Genomic DNA, 20,430 nt, shown 5'->3' with positions numbered 1-20,430 from the left:
AAGCTCTGAATCCTAATATGATCCATCTAACTTATTTGAAGATAACACGGTTGAAACTTAAAAGAAAATTAAACATGTGGTCGATAAATATTTTTGGTGGATAAAAAAGAGAAATAGAAATTCCAAACATTAAATCCTTGTCAAAAGACTAATGCCTAGGATAGTAAGAGGGAAAAAAATAGATATTAAATTGAGCTATACTAATATTTTTCTTTTGGTCGAAGAGCGACTTTAGGATAAACCCTATATGAAGGCTTCTTAGGAAAATATTTAACTATTACTTTTTTTTTTCTCTTTTCGGTTATATTTATTTTAAAATCTGCTCCACAGCATTTTGCGATCAACTATGATTATATACCAATCCCATCGCCTTCCAAACTAACTTAAACTATGCAAACACCCACCAAATCTCATCTCAATCAGATTAGCGTTGCTTTCATGGAAAGAAAAGAGAAAAGAAATTCTCCGCTTCTTTCACTATGTAAGGAAGTAAAGATACAAATCTAAGTTAATGTCACTGAAATAGGCTTTAAGTCTATGTATTCAAGTTGATGCTAAATTCTGATAAATTAGGAAGAAAAGACGTTAAGAAAAGGATTTTGAAAGTCATTTTATTAGTTAATAAATAACATAAAAAATAAAATAACACAATAATAACAAAACTACAAAAATAGTATGACTAAATTAATAAAATAATATAATATAATAATATTACTAATTAAACTGTTGAATATTTAAAATATATAAATCAGTTTTAAGTGAAATTATTTTGAATTAACAATAATGAAATACTGAATAAATAGAGTAAGCAGATAAAATAAAATGGGATTTATTCTTATTATTTATTTTTCTCCTTATGGGATTTTTAACAGCCTGTGATGGGTACCAAGTTCGTGGTTGATTGTCTCGGATTACTATTATTATTATTACTGTTAGTTAGAGAACTCTCTAACTATCCTACATGTGTTCAGGATTGAGGCTTTCTGGAGTTCCACGTAAGTTTCTCTAGGAGGCCTATTGCTGATAGTTCCTTACGTTGGCTCTTTGGCACCGTGCCTGTAGTTAGGGATGGTCATTACTTATTCCATATGCCACATATCTTTGACTTCCTCTCTTAGGTCTGAGTATTTCCTGAGCTCTTCCTCAGGTTTTCTGGAGGTTACTGGTGTTGGGCACCGCTATGTCGATTAGGTAGGTAGCCATTTTCTTCTTGTCAATGAGGGTTATGTCTGGCCTGTTGTGCGGGCTTGTCTTCTCCCGTTCGTGAGCTATGCATTCGAAGCCATCTTATCTATATTGTCTATGTTATTATTATTATTTCTTCTCCTTATGGATTTTTCCATTCCGCGATGTACTAATACCAGGTGCGTGGGATGGTTGTTATGACCGGTTACTATTATTGGCCGATGAATTCTCTGAATATTCTCTCAGGATTGCGACTTTTATTTCCTTTTAGATGTTCTCTGAGAGGCCTATTGATGCTACGTTCTTATGTAGCCTGTTTGGCACCATACCGGTGGTTTACGCAGCGATGGAGTTGGTTGTTACTTATTCTATATGCCACATCTCTTTCATTTCCTGTCTAAGGTCTCTGTACTGCCTGATCTTTTCCTCGTAGGTTTTCTGGATGTTGCTCGCGTTGAGTACTGGTATGTCGAGAAGGTATGTTGTCTTTCTCTTCTTGTCAGTGAGAGATGTCCGTTCTTTTGTGTGGGATCATCTCGTCCATTCTTATTGCGCGATTCAAAAACAGCTTGTGGCTAGGGGTATCTAGTACAGCCTGAATTTCGCATTTGTAAACATTTGTAATACGGTATACTTTCTCCTAGCGCTGGTCTTGCTCATGGCGAATGATCAACCTGAATCCCGCGATGATATGCTGGATTATATCTGGGGTAAGGTGGCATCGTCGACATATGTTCTTTGTCACTCCGGGGCGCTTGACGATGTATTTCCTGTAGTTACTCTTGTTCATTTCCTGGTATTTGATGGCGAGCATGAATAGTTTAATCTCGGAGAAGAGAGTTTCTTGCTGGTGAGACATGTGTTAGCAACCTTCTTATCATGTAGTCGATGGAGATCACTGTAATGCCTGCTATGGAGTGTCTTCTTTGCTCCTCTTTCTCTCTTCGTTTCTTCCGTCTAGGTGGGTGGGGATCTCATCGCTGAGGTTGAGAAAGTATGTCGTTTGTTTATCACCCTTAAGGCTTGGTATATTTGAGCTGTGTTTTTCTGGAAGTAATTATTCAGGTTTTAAATGACGTTATTCTGTCATTCGATTTAAGGCTAATGTCAGTCTCTCGACGGCCGCCTTCGGATGGTGTTGTCATCCATTGTCATTATTGGCCTGATTCTTCTCATCATCTATCTTAAATCGGTGTTAGTCAACTCTATAATCCCGAAGGAGTACGTTAATACTGGGACTGAGTAGTGTTTACGGCTTTGACTGTGTTCCTCTGTTTTGCTTTGCTTTTAGCAGGCTTCTGAGTTTGTTATGGCATTCACAGTCAGGCGGGTCTTGATCTCCTTGTATATGTTCAGCTTGAACCGTCCTCTAGATACTTCTAGTTCTCCCTCTGTCATGGCTTTGATCTGTTTACCGGCCTTCATTCATGGTTTCAACCGACTAGTTTTCCCTGATGCAGTCCGTGGGTCTTGCATTTTTTATTCCGAATTCCATCCTGCTATCAGTGCTGAATTCTTTGGTTATCCGAAGTAGCTGCTCGAATTGCTTCTCTGTTGCCGCGCAGAATGATGCCATCCTTTTACGTCAAGCGGGAGATGGAGTACAGGTTCTTCCTCTCTTCTGTAAGGGCATATCCGTACTTGATGATATTAAACATTCTTAGTAGTGGGTTAAATGCTAAACAGAAACACAACGGGCTCAGAGCTTCTCCGTGGGGATCGGTTTGGTCGTGATGTTCCCTACCTTGATAGTGGTCCTCGATTTTTTCATGTCTGCTTCTAGAATTTGTCACTGGCTAGTCTAGTATTCAGTGTCTCGTCAGCCAGCTATGGGTCACGGAGTCGAAGGCATTTTGATATTTATTATTTTTATTAATATTATTATTGTTTTTAAGTTTTTCTTTACAGGATTTGGGTGAATTATATTTTGTTAAGGAGTCATCAAATATAAGAATATTAAAATTAAGTATATTAATATTAGTTATGGCAAATGATCCATGAGAGCAAGCTTATAGAGCATAAGCCAAAAAAAGACAACAATCCTACCCCTACCCACATCATCTGACCATCCCCTCTAGTAACTGTCTAATTCATTCTTAAACTCAGTTAAACTACCAACTTAATTGACACCATATGGAAGTTTGTTCCAACAACCAATTACTCTCTCGCTGAAAACAAATTTTCTGATATTTATCCTGCAACCATCCTTCCTCAATTTAAATTTATATCCTCTTGTGTGGGTCGTCAGAGAAAAAGTAAGAATGCCATCAGCGTTTAGTTTACTCAATCTATTTAAAGTATTGAACACTTCAATCAGGGCTCCTCGTGAGTGCCTTCATTCTAGCCGCTGCAATTTGTAAAACTGAATCCTTATTTATGCCCCTGGCTAATCTTTTTGATCTTTTCTGCACCTGTTCCAAAAGATCTATCCTAAAATGAGAAGTCCAGATATCTATGTAGTACTAAATATATAGCGTAACTTATATAGCGTAACTATTAGGCCCTTATTCTTGCTAGAAAAATTTAAGTATGTCATTGACAGACCATCCATGAGCTGCATGAACTGTTTTCGCAGCTTGTCTGCACAGCTTAGGGAACTTCATGGACTGTAAAATTGACTTGTCGATTCTCCATTACCTTGAGTGTCTGTAATACCACAAAATTGTAGGTTATTCTGGTATTACTACTACCCATATGCAGTATCATGCATTTTTCAATGTTAAAACCTAAATTGACACTTCTCAGTCCATCTGCCTAATTTCTCTAGGGTCTTCTTGCAGTACAATACCGTGATTACTCTTGTGAACCACCCTGCGAACCTTCTTAGCATACTGCAAATTTATACAAAAAATCTATGATATACCTTCATCAGTATCATTAATAAACAATGAATACGATGAGGGACTCAGAACTGAATCCTAAGAGAATCCGCTGATAGCATTAGTTCAACAAGAGCTGTTTCTTTTAGTAACCACTGTCTGCCTTCTCCCACCCTGCCATCCCTTTATCCATAATAGTAACTTCTCCATAATACCACGCAGTCCAATTTCTACAAAGGTCTTTGGTATGGAACGGTGTCAAAAGCTTTTCTGAATATCGTATGATGTTAAAATTATATTTTTTTTTCATCTGATTCATTTGTTACTATGCCACAATATCCAATAAGATTGGTCAGACAACATCTCTCCTTAAAAAAATCCGTGCTGTGATTGCCGTATATCTGTACTCTTATCAACATGACCCCACATCACCTCTTTAACCATCGATTCCCTTATTTTCCTATTATAGGGTTAAGTGAGCAATTATAGTTCTGTAATTGACTTCTGTAATAGAGTTCTGTAAGTTTGACTTCTATCGCATTTCTAAACTTCTTCACGCGTCAAGGTAGACGTATAGTATTTATTTAGTTTTCAGCAATTCCTAACAAGATTATCAATAGTCATGCCATTCACATCTAGTGGAATAAATTAGTTCATCCTTCCACTATCAGTGTTAACGTAAACACAGAATGAATTCTCTGCTACTTCTCTTCGCATTCTTAGTCAAATACTTTTTGAAATCTTCCATAGCTTTCTTAACCACTTTAATAACTTCATTTATTAGTTCTGTAATTAATGCAGGTTTCTGTATCCCCTGATAATTTATAGGCATCCAGTGCATTTTTCTTCTCTGTCACGAGTCTCATCAGTTCACCTGACATCCATTTTTGTTTTAAAATTCTACGATTACTTTCATTAATGCTTCCCGTTTAGAATATGCTGTTGCTGCCATCCCATCATCAGTTGGCCCTATTGCACCCAATTTAAAAATTGTCTGGGACCACTAGTCATCCTTAAGAAGGCAAAAGCCCTTCCCTTTACTCTTGACAGTAGTTATGTCTTTAAGTAAATCCCACATCAGTACACTGTGATAACTGCCACCCAGTTGGTCTTTTACCTGGAGATTCTTAAAGCATGTATAATCGTTGCCGATAATCAGGTCTAGAGTACTGCTTCCCCGTGTTACCGCTCTAACATACTGCTGTACAGAACAGTCATCCAATAAATCCAGAAAAATACTACTTCTGTATGAGTGACCAATCTACTTGTTCCACACAATATCTGGGGGAGTTAACATCCCCATTATAAGACATTCTGATTTACTGGACCACTATATTTGTTTGTATAGTTGTTCGTTATACTCATCACAGTTATTTGGTCTGTAACATACTCTACAGTTATTTTATCCACCGAATACAGCTTCAATGGTATCAGCAAATATTCTTGATCCATTCCCCATCCCTGTGAAACAGTCTCTCCTGTTAAGCATCACAAAACAATGCTCTATTATTGCTAAATGTTAAAATGCTGCATGTTGACATATTATAGTATAAATATCATATATAACAATTGGCTTCTCCAAAAGTACAATCCACAAACTCTTTGAGGCAATAATATACTATTAGTGATGATCCATCCTTGCAGTCAGATGCACTGGAATAGGCTGCCATGTTGAGTTGAATCTTGGACACCTAATGAGGCTCATGATCATAAATACCACATTAATATTATATTATTTATCAATCAAAAATAACACAACCCTTTTCTTAATTACTACAATGGTTTACTTTACCCTGCAGAAAGAAATATAGCACATCTCTCTCTTTAGAAAAATTAATTACTTGAAATACATGATTATTAGGAAAATTATAATTGTATATTTCTACGTAGTACAATAATAATGATATTACTAAAAAAATTAAACAATTATATTAATAATTACAGTAGAAATGTAATATATAATCCAATTATTTTACTAAAAGTTAATTATTTTGAAGTTAGCTCTTAATAAATGATTTTAAGTTTGTACACCTTTTAGTATTTTTAGGAGCTAAAATTGGTTGTATAGTTTACTAATGGCTGTTTATGATATTTGTGGCCACCGCTAGGTGGCGTATACAACATCCGTCTGACACGTGACGCGATGTTTATTACGTATTAATAACATCATTCATATAAAGATAAATTTTAAAAAATTAAATTTAATTTCATCAATTCATTTTCTCATAATTAAAAATATATTCAGCTATTTTAAATAAAAACAGCCTGAAATACCCTTTTGTAATTTCCATAAAACAATAAAAGTGGAAACATTTTAAGATTAAAATCCCGATGGATGTGGCTACATCCGATTTTCCGAGTATTTTTCTTGTTACCATGGAAACAGGAGGGAGATTATTATTGATGGAGAAGTCGATCAACATGAAAAGGAAGCCCAAAAATCCCTCAAACACCATAGTTAAAAGTCGATTTTTATTGAAATCGCTGTTAGATAAGCGGTAGATCTTCATTTAAAGGAATTTAACAAGTCTTATCTTTTTCAATCCATTCTTCTATTCTTACAATTTATGTATAATGAATATTAATTGAGCGTAACATTTAATACAGCTTATTTTCTTAAACTCGAGAACATTAATTATCGTGCTACAGGTATATTGCAAAAATAAGATCGTTTTTTTTTTAAAGCTGGGAATCTAGTTGCCTTAATACGGTCTTATAAAATTAATTTCAATGTATTGTAATAGTTAACAGAATAGTCAATCCTTTAGTAGACAAAATGGAAGAAAAAATCAAGAGCTTAATTTTTTGCAGTAATGAACGTATATTTTTCTGGAGAGGGGAAGATATGGGATGTAATAATATTGCGTAGGACTCATTAATTAAATTTACATAATAAAAATTATATAAATTTCAACAATAATTTGCATAGATCTAATAGTTATATAATAACAGAAAAACTGTTGTGGAAAAAGTCAAACCGGCATAATAAGTATTGGACTTTCTTTTGGTTAAAATAAAAATATAAATACTGGAACTGACAGTGGCTGCAAGAAACTTTTCAATGAATACATTCAAGAAAATATGTAAGGGTATTTTGACGAGTTCTCTTAAGAAATACCAAACAAATCTCCACAGTATGGGATTGACCGCAACAAAATTGAAATTTTATGGGAAAAACTGCAAATTTTATATTCCAGATTTCTCATATGAATGGACGAAGGGGGGGGCAGAAGTGAATGGGAAAACAGAAAGAAGCACCGGGAGATGTCATTATGAAAAGTCATCATACCCCAACGGCATACACTGTATTTAACTGCCGCGAAGCCTGCTACGGACAGTGTCATTACTTCTGACACAAAGGAGCCTTGGAGATGGTACCGCGTGGCTTGCATCCATAAATATAAACGGATAGTTGAAAGAGGGGGGAATAAACGCCACCAGAGGGTGTGGTCTCCGCTACAATATGCACATATAAATATATATTCCGGTGGACTAACGCACCCTTAGTCTGATAGGTGTCAGCGATAACTCAGAAGCGGACGACTGTAGGGCCTAACACAAGACCTCGCCTTCCCGCCTGTTTGTACAGTAGCCTCGTCCCTACCTCCCAGTTCTGCGCACTCTCTTCGCCTCTGTTCGTTTCTATATAAACATCTGATCCTCCGCCTCACTTGGCAAGTACCGATACTGACTTCTCCGCTTGGTCGAGATGTTATGCAGGGAAGCTGGCTCTACAGGCTGACAGTGTTGACAATTGGTTACGCTGAATGCCTTTGTTCTGGTAGTACTCCATACAGCTAATGAGCTATCAAACAGTCGTTTTTCCGACGGGGGCAGAATGTGCTTCTAGGCCAGTCGCTGCTCCACGTGTTCAAGAGAAACAGCACTGACACTTGGACTCTGGGGATATTCCTTGACGAAATCCTGCCTCACTTGGGCAAAGGAATGGCATCGAAAAACAGATGTGTCTGCATCAGGATTATTGTGTGTGTCATCTTTCTTACTTGCCGAGGTAAGCGATGAGTATTTGTGCAACCTTTGAACTCCGCGAATGTTACAAAGCCCGTTGTCTTTATTCATATATATGCGTATGAACGTACGCGTGCATTTATATACATAATGCATATATGTATTCATCGTATGTATATTTTGGTGGCTGCTCTCTGAAATGTTTATTTTCGTGCAATGGAGGGCAGTTTAGGCTTATAATCGTTGCCCAAATCCTTCTAGCTTGCGGTAGAACTTAATCTTTCGGAATCCTATCAGCCTCAGCGTAAACATCTGCGGTATGATACATCATATAATCAATTAAGAGTTTAACATCGATATGTATGTGTTTCTGAATAAAATAGTCTCTATCGAAGTTATTTTATTCAGAAATATATTTATGAGCCTTGAAAAAATATATATTAAATGGTATTCTGGCTTGGTCCCTGAAAATACAATAATTAACAAGTCTCATAGATCGGGATATTGATCTGTTAAGTCTAAAAATACTTGAATTTCTGACGCATAATTAGCCAAAGTGTGATCAGATGAGGTAGTACAGACTGAGTAGTATTAATAGATTTTAATACTGGAATAAGACGTCAATGTCTTATTAGTAATTATAATATGGAAAACGTGATTACATTTTATTGATCGTTAGTAGAAGACCAGTGTATTTTTAGAGTATATTGTATTCCTTTATTCCTCACAATCATGATTGAAGAAATATATTTTTTTCACTCCGAAATATGCTGAACTATTTCAACGTCTTCAGCATTGTAGCTGATCCATTTAATGCTTCTAAATAAAACGTTTTATTTTTATTAAACGACCAAAGTAATAGTTAATACGTTTCGAGAGGATGCTGTACACAAACTCTTTGTGTGCAATGGAGTATTTTAAAAACAATACGTCGCATTACAAAGACCTATGCACATCATGAGTTGACATATTTGTCATTACCAAAGACATTCTATTCGAAAAGAAAGGAACTGTTTCACAATGGATAAAATAGAGGACAGAGATAAAAGATTAAGTTTAGCTTAGCCAAATGTATTGAGTAATTTTTTTTTTCTTTTCTTGCGACACGCGAAAAACCTAACAAAAAATATCAGATCCTGATATTGTGTTACCAACCGACCAATACAAAAGAAATGGGTTTTTATATCCTCAGCGGTAGCGAAATGTGAAAGTTCTCCGTGCAAAAACGGGTCGCTACCATGCACTAAGTTTCCGGCTGTGTGAAGAAGGAAAGAGCGAATGCAAAGTCGGGGTGTTCTTTACCTAGATGAATATAATACGAGCTCTGTATTGCAAGTTTTGTAATAGAAAATGCTTTCTTTAATATACAAAACCCACTGTATTAGAAGTGCATCGCAGATGTGAAAGAAATGAATAGGGCACAATAGGTTGAAAATATCTAATCATTTTACTAGCTGGGAGTACTTCTTACTAGCTGTAGTAATAAATAAGGTATTTCGGATCTTGCTTCTTTTCTTAGACAAGAGATAACAGAATAGCATCGAGCTACGTTGTAAAAGTAACAGAAAAGTATGAATGCATTATAAATAAAAATTGCTATTCATATTTATCCATCTTTTGTTACTTATCTCTCTGTCTTTCTTTCTTTATCGCTCTTTTATTCTCTTTCTTTCTATTTATGTATCTATCCATCAAATTAGTTCAGCTCTCTCTCTGCTGATCATTTATTCCATCTATCTCTCTGTGTATTATATAATGTATTTGCCAACTGTACATTTTTCGGACACGAAGGGTCGATCATCTTTTTCCATACTCTTATAATCAAGGCTGTAGATGAATCGTGATTATGAAGATGAGAGGGGAGTTGGATGCTAAGAATCCCTGTGAAATTAATACTACGCCTTTTATCACTTTAATTTTAGTACTTAATGTTAAATCTTAATTAATATTATTTAATATTAGATTAATCGACAATGGTTTCCAAACTATAGTAAATAATTATTCAAAAAAAAAAAACAGAATTATCTTTCTTGGTAGTGAACCGAATTCATCCGGTTATTTTAAACCGTTTCAAGGTATAAAAAGAACCATTAAAGATCGAAGTAGAATGTGGGAATGTAGTAAGAATCCATAGCGGCATTTTGGAGAAAACAGATAGACTGTTCATGTCCAAGGGCGTCATATAAAAATGCCCACTTACGCTGTCACATTTCAAAATCTCCTTTGAAACTGTACGCGACATTTTACCAACTCTAGATCTCTGGTGAGCTTCTCTCAGTTGTTACTTTCTATACGAGAAGAAAAAAAACAAACATACAGGGATAGAGAGACCATGACATATCCTCTTTATTCCAACTAAACTCCCAAGGTCTGAATTATACAATTTCTAATTCTGTGTTTCTCCGAAGTGCCTGGACCATCTGTCTATGATTTTCTTTTGAACATCTTTTAATTAAAAATAAGGAAACTTATAAGCTTCGGAAAGCTTTTGAGATAAACTAACTATATCTGTGTTTTCAGTTCCTTAACGATATCTAATTTTCAGAGATCCTTCCTTCTTAATACGTACCTAAGTTATGAACACTGCGCCGATGGCAGTGTACCTGCTAATCACGTTAATACCTATCTGCCGTTATGTTGTCTAGACTGAATGATCAAACTATCCCCGTAGTTCTCAGTATCTATTTACCTATCTATTTACAAATTTAAATAAATAAAGCCTTGTACAAATGGGTCCATATATTTTAAAGACCTGCTCTGAATTTGAAGCGAAGTTAAACTGGCTTTTAGTGAAAATGTAATTGTGTATGGACTACAAATGCGCAGAAAGATTATGAATTATTAAATCGATTATCCTGCTAGGTAAACAACGCAGTTTAATCTTAAACGGAATTCGTATTAAAGATGTATTTGGAGCGAGACAGCCCCAAATGGCGATTTACGTTTGGATACACATTTATAAAGTTCGCTGGACCATAGAAAAGTATGCTTGTGTGTGAGAATATGGTTATTAGTACAGTAGCTTAGATGGGGAATCCTTGCCCAGACCCCTTTTAACCAACTGATCCCTCTGGCATCAAATAGAATTCAGTCTCTTTGTTGTCAGAGAAATAAACCATTTCAGAAATACATCCGTTGATGATTACTAAGCGTTTTCAGTAAAATATTAAATTAAAATAGCTTCTTAAAGAAAAAAATTTCCTAATTAATTTAATTTAAGCTAAATGAAGCATTTTCCATCGTGATTGTAGCGTCTTGTTAGAGCGTTAATTAAGTATGATCAAAAGTGAAAGGGAAGTTGGAATAATTAGGAGTCATTTGCTTCTCTGTAAGATTTTCGCACTAATTTCTGTGGCGTATGCAGTAGGCAGTCTTCCCTTTATGTCAGTTATTGATTGCTCGCTGATGAGGGAGGAGGTGGCGATCCACACTTAGTCATTCTTAACTTAGAAATTCCCTTCAATTTTCCCCAGTTAAAATATCCTAGGAGTGCATTAACATTCGCAGCATACGTTGTGATAAAATATTTGACGCGCATCACGATGACCCATTATCCAAGACTCCTCCAAGAAAGTGTTTCACATCCCCTCCCCCTGCCAAAGATAGCTAATCATTATTGCGTGTGCTCTCTAAAGAACTTACGATCATTTGAATATTTTATTAGAATTTTATTAATATTAAAAGTTATCTGTGTAAGAATGAGCTTTTATTTGTTGAATTTAAATAGCAGAAAGTTTATTTAAAGTATAGATTCGTTTTCCTTAAAGGAAACTGTAGCAACGATGGTTTAATAAACAAGGAAGAAGACCATAAAGAACAACTTTAGCCAATATAGAAAATAGACGAAATTGCAATGCAAAACAGTGCATAACAAATGTCCAAACACAAAATGATGCAGTACAGTAACAAAAACGAAGAATACAAAAATGCGCAATCATCTAAAAACAAAAAGAATTCATAGACACACAATACGAATATGTACAATGCACATAAATGCAGTGCAAATAACTACAATGTAGACATACGCAGTGTAATAAAAATGCACAAAGCTGAATTGCAGTGAAATAACAATACAAAACACAGCAGATACTGAATAACAGTGCAAAACACAGCAGATGATGAATAACAGTGCAAAACACACATAGGTGGGTGCGCAGCAATTTAAAATGCACAGCAAATAGAAAGGATAACAATGCAAAACAACACAGAGTACAGAAAAAAAACTAAACATGAGAAAATGCAGAACAAATAGAGCAGATATAATACAAGTCAACAGAATATACACAACAAATACAACAACAAACATTGCATGCAAATAAACAGGACATGTGCAACAAATAAATAGATACAATGCAAAACAACACAAAATAATGTACAATGGTGTAAAACAACAAAAAATCGCAACAATAGACGCAAAATATATTTTTTTAAAGCAGTAAAAGATCACAACAAAAACAAAAGATGAAAACAATGACAATGCAAAACAACACAGTGAATACAACAGAAAACGCAACACAACAACAAATACAACAGATATTTGAAAGCGCCTCACTCGGTCAGAGCGTTTTCCCTATTGGGGACTTGGACTTCATTTCCAACTTCCACAAAATCTCCACGGAAACTTACTCGCATACTTAACCCATCCACGACAATAGACTACTCCTAACTTCTTTCAATAGACACTATAGCGCCGGTTGGAAACCGAATCAGAAGATGCTCATTACGATTTCAGTGGAGGAGGAGGAGGAAAGGGACAGAACGATGTCCTGTAGAGATAGGGAGTTCATAACCCTACTGTATAAGGTAAATAAGACCACATTTGGAATACTGTCCAGGTATGGGGACCTCATCTGAAAAAAATGCATTGAGCTTCTTGAACGAGTCCAAAAAGGGGCAACTCTAAGGCAACTCTAATGGTGAGATCGGCAGAAGCGGAACTGTATGAGGAAAGACGTGGTCTAGAGAGTTTCCTACAATAGGAAATGAAAAATAGAGATCCTGTTAATTGGTTCATCTCAATGAACCTTTTCTTTGATTAATTTTGCACTGATTTGCGTAGCCCTTATGGGTCGTAGTTTTTAAAATCGCCATCCTGTCACACCAAATGCAAAATTACCCCGTTCGAATCCTGTTAATGAAGCGAAGAATTTCTTTTAAATGCTTTTTCTCAACGTGGCAGAGTTAGGCGGTCTCAGGAGAAGGTTGATGGTTTTCTTCTCTTAGAAATTCGGGTTTTTCATCAGTCAAACAGACAGAAGAATATATATGCCTTTTAGCGAAAACAAAACCAGAAAAAAGAAAAGCTTCTATCAAGCCCCCTTTTCCCAACATGGCTGAGTTAGGTGGTCTCAGGAGAGGGTTGGATGATTTTTACTCCCTCTTAGAAATCCTGGTTTTTCATCCAGTAAACAGACGCAGTTAGAAACAGTTATACACTGACACCTTTTAGGGATAACCAGGAAAAAAGGAAAGGCTCCATCAAGCCCCCTCTAGAAAGACCAATACTGGCCCCCATAATGTTGTAAACCCCCTACATCTACAACTTTTTCCTCTCCTGTGTCCATGCACGCATCTATCTTTGCTAATATTAAATTTTCGGATGATTTTTAAATTATTCTAATGCAAAAACCCTATTTTCTATTTAATATCGGGGACTCATACAAACAGTTCGCCTTCTCAATAAAAAATATTCCAATCACCGAATACTTCGTAAAAATAACTGCGTCCGCTTTCAAACCATTTCCGCTCCGATGATTTTTTTGTATTTGTTTGCAAGTTACGACGTCCCACGATTTTGCTACTCTCTTGTTTCTAACAACCCGTATTTCCCCCTCACCAACCACTTTTAATTCGAATATTATTAATGCCTCAAATATTTCTCATGGCACTCTCTTCGACCACTGAATTTACATTATCGTAGGGGAAACGCGGGGCCCCTTTTTTATCTCTTTGTTCAATATCCTTCGCGAATTTCTCCATCAAACTGCAGGCAAATATTTGAATTCTTTTTTTTTTTTTTTTTTTTGGATGGATGGATGGATGTATGCGGGACTGGTTGTAGTTACATTATTTGCCAGGTAGAGTTGAGTTCGTTCTTCTTTTCGCTGCACCGGCCCTATTTCTTAGATAAAGGAGAGAGAGAGAGAGAGAGAGATATATATATAAAGTATGCAAATTTGTATGATCTTCAAATGGAAAAGGACTCGCTTTTTATTTGTCCACAATTCCATCTCTATCTCATCATCATATTTATTTGGTTTGGGTGTGGGTAGAGGATGCTGGTTGGAGACACAGATTGATTGATTTTTCGGATAAATAAAGAGAGAGACAGATTAAGTAGGGATATTTGCGCGAGGATTTTTAATTACATCGTTTGGGATTTGCGGATATGGATTTAGCCATTAATCCACTTTTGCTTATTCGGAGAGAAAGAAGAAATCCGATTGGACGTTGGTGTATTGGAAAAGAGTTATGTCCCACGTTGCACCGCGCGCAATCAGAGATACAATTGAATGTCAATTTGAAGCCGCTACTCAGTGTTATGTAGATTGAACCGAGGGGGGGAGTAGGGGGTGTAAACAAATTCTTGTCTTTCCGTAGGTGATTTGCGGCTCCGAAGGATGGATTACGACGTCGATCAACTATTTCGATAACAACTTTTCAATTTTGCGTTTGTGTTGGTTAATCTGCGAATCCTCGGATGTAGTGGGGGGGGGGGATCGTACGAAAGCATCTTCGCTCACTTAAGGGGCTGTCTTGTCGCGTTCCCCTAAATGAAGAGATGTGGGGGGGGGGTATTTGCGTGCGATGTCACGCTTCGGCTGGAATCATTGCTGATGTTTGGAGAAGGGTACGCCATCGTTGGTTGATGTTTCGCATAATCAGCTTCATTCTGCAGTGCTGACAGCGTGCACTCAATCACATAAATAGCGAAGAACCGGTGAAAAGCTTTCTCTCTCTCTCTCTCTCTCTCTCTCTCTCTCTGTGTTTATTTTTCTTCCATCCTTCTTTCTTTGCTGCATTTCAGTCTCTCCTTCTTGTCTATTGCCTCACTCTCTCTGCCCCCATTTCTGTCTTCTCTCTATCCTTAGTTTTGTGTAATCTATCTCTTTCTTTTCTATTTATCTACCTCCATCTTCTCTCCCTCTGTCGTTCTGTCTCTTATCTGCCTTTCTTTTTTTTGCCTTTCTTTCTATCTCTCTTTCTGTCTTTCTTTTCTTTCCATTTCTCTTTCATGTCTGCCTGCCTTCTCCTTTCTCTTTTCTTTCTTTTCTGTCTACCTACCTTCATCTTCTCTTTATCTGTCGTTCTCTCTTTTATCTGTACCTCTTCCTTTCATTTACTTTGCCTTCCCTTTCGTTCTCTCTTTATTTTCTCTCCATTTCTCTTTCTTGTGTCTCTGTCATGTCTGCCTGCCTTCCCCTTTCTCTTTTCTTTATTTTCTGTGTCTCTTACTGCCACTGATTTTCTTTTTATTCAATCGTTCTCTTTCTTATCCATATTTCTTTCTCTTTTTAGTTTCTGCCACCTCTCTCTCTCTCTCTCTCTCTCTCTCTGTCCTCTTCTCTTTTATCTGTGTCTCTACCTCTCTTTTATTTTGCTTTCTTCCTATCTCTCTTTCTTTTCTCTCCATTTCTCTTTCTTCAGTCTCTCTTCTCTCTCTCACGTCTACCTGCCTCCCTCTTTCTCCTTTCTTTCTTTTGCTGTCTATCTTTCTGCCTTTGATTTTATTTTCTTCAATCCTTCTTTCTTTTTCATATTTCTTTCTCTTTTTTCGTTTCTGCCTTTCTCTTTCTCTATCTATCTTTGCTTCTTTCTCTTTATTTCTTTCTTTTTTCAATCTCTTTCATTTTTTTACTCTTCTCCTTTATAACTGATAATTGTTTGCCTGATTCTGATGTCCTTTATTAGGACTTACTTAATACTACACCACGTTTACATTTTCTCGTGCGTACTTTCCACATCACGCTGTTTGCATCACTGCAATCCAACCGACATAAATCCCTCCCCTCTTATCTCATATGCATTACATTTCTTCACCAGAAGATAATACTTTCTCAAGAGACTTAGAAAGTTGATCGCGAGAAGAAGGAACTGCCAACTTAGGCATTCTGGGTAGTAAACAACGAATCGCTCTCTTTTCGATTCTGTATATATACATAAAGGCGAACAGCAATCTCCCAACGATCAAATGCCACTGGAAGTTCACCCTCCTTCGTCTCACACAAAACTCTCTTCGCTAAACAACGCAAAGCATGGAAAAACGCACGAGAAAGCTTTCAAAGAGAATGCTCGAATAATATTGTTTTCAACTATTTCATACGCCATCGAAAGCTGCCTTTTGAGCTAGAACCATTACAATTGCATACACAAATCCACAAAATCAATTCTGGACACCATCTTATGAACAGCAACACCTATTGTGTAAAACAAGTTCCAAATCCCCAAAGAACCCCTCCCCCCCCAAGAAAAATCCATCTTATCATTAACCAAAACCCAATAGACCTCTTTAAATTCAACAACTTCAAAGAACTGTTCTCTTCAAACGTGTCAGCTTCATCTAGCGGCGACTAAGAGAAACCACCCTAACATCTGATTTCTTGTTATTAGCTTTCTGAACCCAGGACCCCCTTCCCTTTCCCCCCAAGCGCACGCATCGATGCCAAACTGGGCGGAAATGAACTTTCCTTGCTGGCACATTTCCGCTCCATGGTCGATGCATGTCAACCGCGTAAAATCGACTATTTGCAGCGGCTATTCGTTCAAGCGACGTTTGACACGACCTCGATTGGACGTCGTCCGTCTACCTCCCCCCCTCACCCATCCCCCTCCATCCGGGGTGGTGAATATCAGAACCATGGCATACCGTCCTCGGCTAACTTCAGAACACCTGTCTTACAATCGGAAATTATAGTTGGAGGTCCGCTAACCAGAAAGGTCACGCGATAAAGTGGCCTAAGGCAATCTCCCAGCGTTCAGAATGAAAGGACTTAGAAATATAGGGACGCCTCAGTTCCTGCCGTTCATACGAGTAATTACAGTTCGGAGAAGAGGCACGGACGCGTATTAACTATTATTACATTTAACACCGTAAGTTGTGACCTTTAATCTTGATCGTTTATTTGTCTTTCATAGAAACTGTTGTTATCTGCCATTTGTCTTCAATTACGCATTTATAAAATGGAAAGCTGTCTTGTTTCACACATTATTGAGTTTACACAATATAATAATAAAATTCTTAATACAGTAGAACGTCGATTATCCGAACTAATTGGGATCAAGGCTGGTTCGGTTAATCAAATAGTTCGGATAATCAAACATCGTGATAATACCCAGTTGTCTTTTTCTTTTTTTTTTCGACGAGGTCTCTCATCCTCCTCTCTAATAGCAGCGTCTCCGTAGAACTGCAATCACACTGTTGCTCACACCATGCCATTGCAGTTTCTAGCGCAGTGAAGGCCTCCACGTGAGTGGACCCGCTTCCTGTTTGCCATCAAAATCACCTTGGTTAAAGTCAGCCCATTCTTCATTGTGGACTACTGCAACAATTTCTTCTTCAATTAAAATATGATAACCAGGATCATCAGCATAGTTGTTTAACCATGCCTCTGCATCATCTTGCCCACACAACTCGGGAATCCCTTGAAATAAACTTACAAGCTCACCTACTCCTTCATTCAAATCTTGTACATGACCATCTCTTCGGCAGTACTCCAAAGTTTGTGCCATTGGCTGCAGCAGGGCTGTAACATTTGATGGTAAAAACCTGACAATGAAGTTCTCATCAGTTGAATTCACTTTTTCAAGAGGAGGACGGGATGGTGCATTATCGATAATCAACAAAACTTTACCATCTTTACCCTCATTTTCTCGATGCCTCTTCACACTTGGAATAAAATCTTGGCTAAACCAATCCAAAAAATGGAATTCATCCAAGCATTTTTCTGCGCTTTATATTGTGGATTCTTGGATTTCGCAATCACCAACGATGGTAAAACATGTTGCCCATTTGCATTTGCACACGCCAAACTGTAGAACACTGTTTGTTAGCTTTGATTTAATAATTTGTATCTAAAAGTTAAGTCACAAACGTAGTGGAAGTACAGGTTCCACCACTTATGAATATGTTCTCCAATGGAGAAATTCATTTATTTCCTAAAAAATAATTAGCAAAATACGAAACGAAGGTTTTATTTATTTTTTTCCCCTAAGCATCAAAGATCAGAGGTCATTTTAGGAATATCGTAAATTATTGACGACATGTCAATAGACTGACGTTGGAATGAACTACTGGGTATGAGTAAGGGACGGAATAGATAGAAACCATCAATAATCAGGGTTGGCAATTTTAAACGTGTGGGTGACAGCGTTTGCCCAAACAAGCCGTGGAAAATATTAAAACTTAGCTACTGTGGACTGGAAAAACCAATTAATTGGAAGGCAAAAACCATTTATCACACAGCCTGTTTTAATAGAAACCCTACACACCAGGTAGATAAAAGCAAAAGGGGAGGAAGATTGTAAAGTAAAGGGGGGAAAGAGGGAGATTCCACGTTCTGCCTTTATGTTTATAGATCTCTTTATCATGGCAAGTTCGCTGCTCTGCAACTGGGTTACTATAATGTGAAAAAAAATTTAAATTAATCAAGGAATACCACAGATGAAAGAATAATTTTTTTTTGAAGTTTCGTACTAACAAGAAAAAGTCGAAACAGTGTGATCGTAGAAACAGGGAGACCATTTTGAATAATTTAAATCTTTATTCTTGAATATGAAAACGCCATGCGCAGTTGTTGACGTTCCTTACTGTGATTTGAATAACCACGCCCAACTAGTTCTTCTTCTTCAAGTTCCGTGTTCAGTTTGAACGTTGGAGACCAACATTTTCCAGCCAACTCTGTCTCTTGCTTTGTGAAATAGTTCTTGTGTCGTAAGACCCCCCTGACCATTCTTTAATATTATCAAGCCACTTTTTCCTTGGTCTTCCTTTTGCTCTTTTGCCTTTAATCTTCTCTTACAGGATTATTCTCTGCAAGTGATATTGTGGGAATCTTATAATATGCCCGAGGTAGGCAGTCTTTGCAATTGTAGTTAGTAGTGTCCTTGTGATCCTTGCCCTCTTAAGGACCTGCTCATTGGTGACCCGATCTGCCCACGAAATTTTGAGCTTTCTTCTGGGTGTCAACATCTCGAAGGCTTCCAGTTTCCTGATTTCTGCCTTCCGCATGACTCAGGTCTCACATCCATATAGGAGAGTGCTCCATGTGTAGCATTTGGCCATTCAATATCTTTTTTGAAAATCTTAAATACCTCTTTGGTCATACCAATTCTGCTTCTAATTTATGTACCTTGGTCATTATTATTTGTGAAGATCTTCCCTAGATATTTAAAGCTACTCACTTGCTCGATGATGAAAGAGTTGCCACAGCGTATTTTGAATCTAGGCGAGGTGTTTTCGCTTATGGCCATAGTTTTCGTCTTTTTTGGCATTAATTGTTAAGCCTATCTGTTCACTGGGTGTTACCACTTTGTTGAGGAGTGTTTCTAGCTTTTCCTCTGACGTTGCGATGACGACAGTATCATCTGCATATCGCAGATTACTGATAACTGAACCATTAACAGTAATTCCTTCTTTAGAATCTTGTACAAATGTATTAGATCTTTAATGGCTTCAGCAAAGAAGACAACATGCATCCTTGCCTCACTCCTTTCTGAATTTGTACCCAATCTGTGTTTTCTCCATCTACAGTGATTGTCGCTTCCTGCTCAAGGTATAGTAACCGTAGTATCTTTAATTCATTGGGATTGATGTTTAGATTGTTCAAGAGCTGGAAGAGGATATCATGTTTCAAGCAATCGAATGTCTTGTTGAAGTCAATGAAGCTGACAAATAGGTTCTGCTGGTGTTCAATTGATCTTCCTGCCAGTATATTTAGAGAAAATATTGCTTGTCTTGTGCTAACCCATTTTTTAAAACCCATCTGATCTTTTCCAATTTGTTCTTGAAACTTGTCTTCAATTCTGTATAGAATCATCTTCAAGAGGACTTTCATGGAGTGGCTTGTGAGGCTTATTGTGCGCTGATCTGCACATTTTTCTGCTCTTGTCTTTTTTGGTATGGGAATAAAGATGGATCTCAGAAAGTCAAGGGGTAGTTTCCCTCCATCGAGGATATTATTGGAAATATTGAGGAGCTGTTGTTTCCTCTTATTCCCAGGTATTTGAGCATTTCGGCTGGGATGTTATCAATGCCGATTAATTTGTTATTGTTCATTGACTTAATCGCTTGCTCCAGTTCTTCCATCAGAAAGTCTTGATGTTCACCTTCTGTTTTGTTGTTGTCATTTCCTAGTTGTCTGTCATCTTCTCAGATATTCTTGCCATCTATTCTTTTTCTGTTGCTTGTCCACAAATTCCCTGTTGTTTTTATCCAGAATGTGGCCCCTTGCACAGTCTT

The 20,430-nt window shown here is 37.1% G+C and overlaps 1 protein-coding gene across 1 annotated transcript in view; it reads left to right on the top strand.

Moving 5' to 3' along the window:
• Positions 1-7,694: 7,694 nt before the first annotated feature.
• LOC150085275 (lachesin-like) overlaps positions 7,695-20,430 on the top strand; it is a 214,630-nt gene continuing 201,894 nt past the window's right edge. The window contains exon 1 of the mRNA XM_090373123.1: positions 7,695-8,016. Coding sequence (XP_090229249.1) covers positions 7,950-8,016 — 67 coding nt within the window. The 5' untranslated portion in view covers positions 7,695-7,949. The remainder of the gene's footprint in view (positions 8,017-20,430) is intronic.

This window comes from Mastigoproctus giganteus, chromosome 5 (assembly GCF_048544385.1).
Source record: "Mastigoproctus giganteus isolate SK-2022 chromosome 5, ASM4854438v1, whole genome shotgun sequence".
Classification (NCBI taxonomy): Eukaryota; Metazoa; Arthropoda; class Arachnida; order Uropygi; family Thelyphonidae; genus Mastigoproctus; species Mastigoproctus giganteus.
The sequence above is the reverse complement of the archived record's forward strand: the minus strand, read 5'-3'. Positions and strand labels throughout refer to the sequence as shown.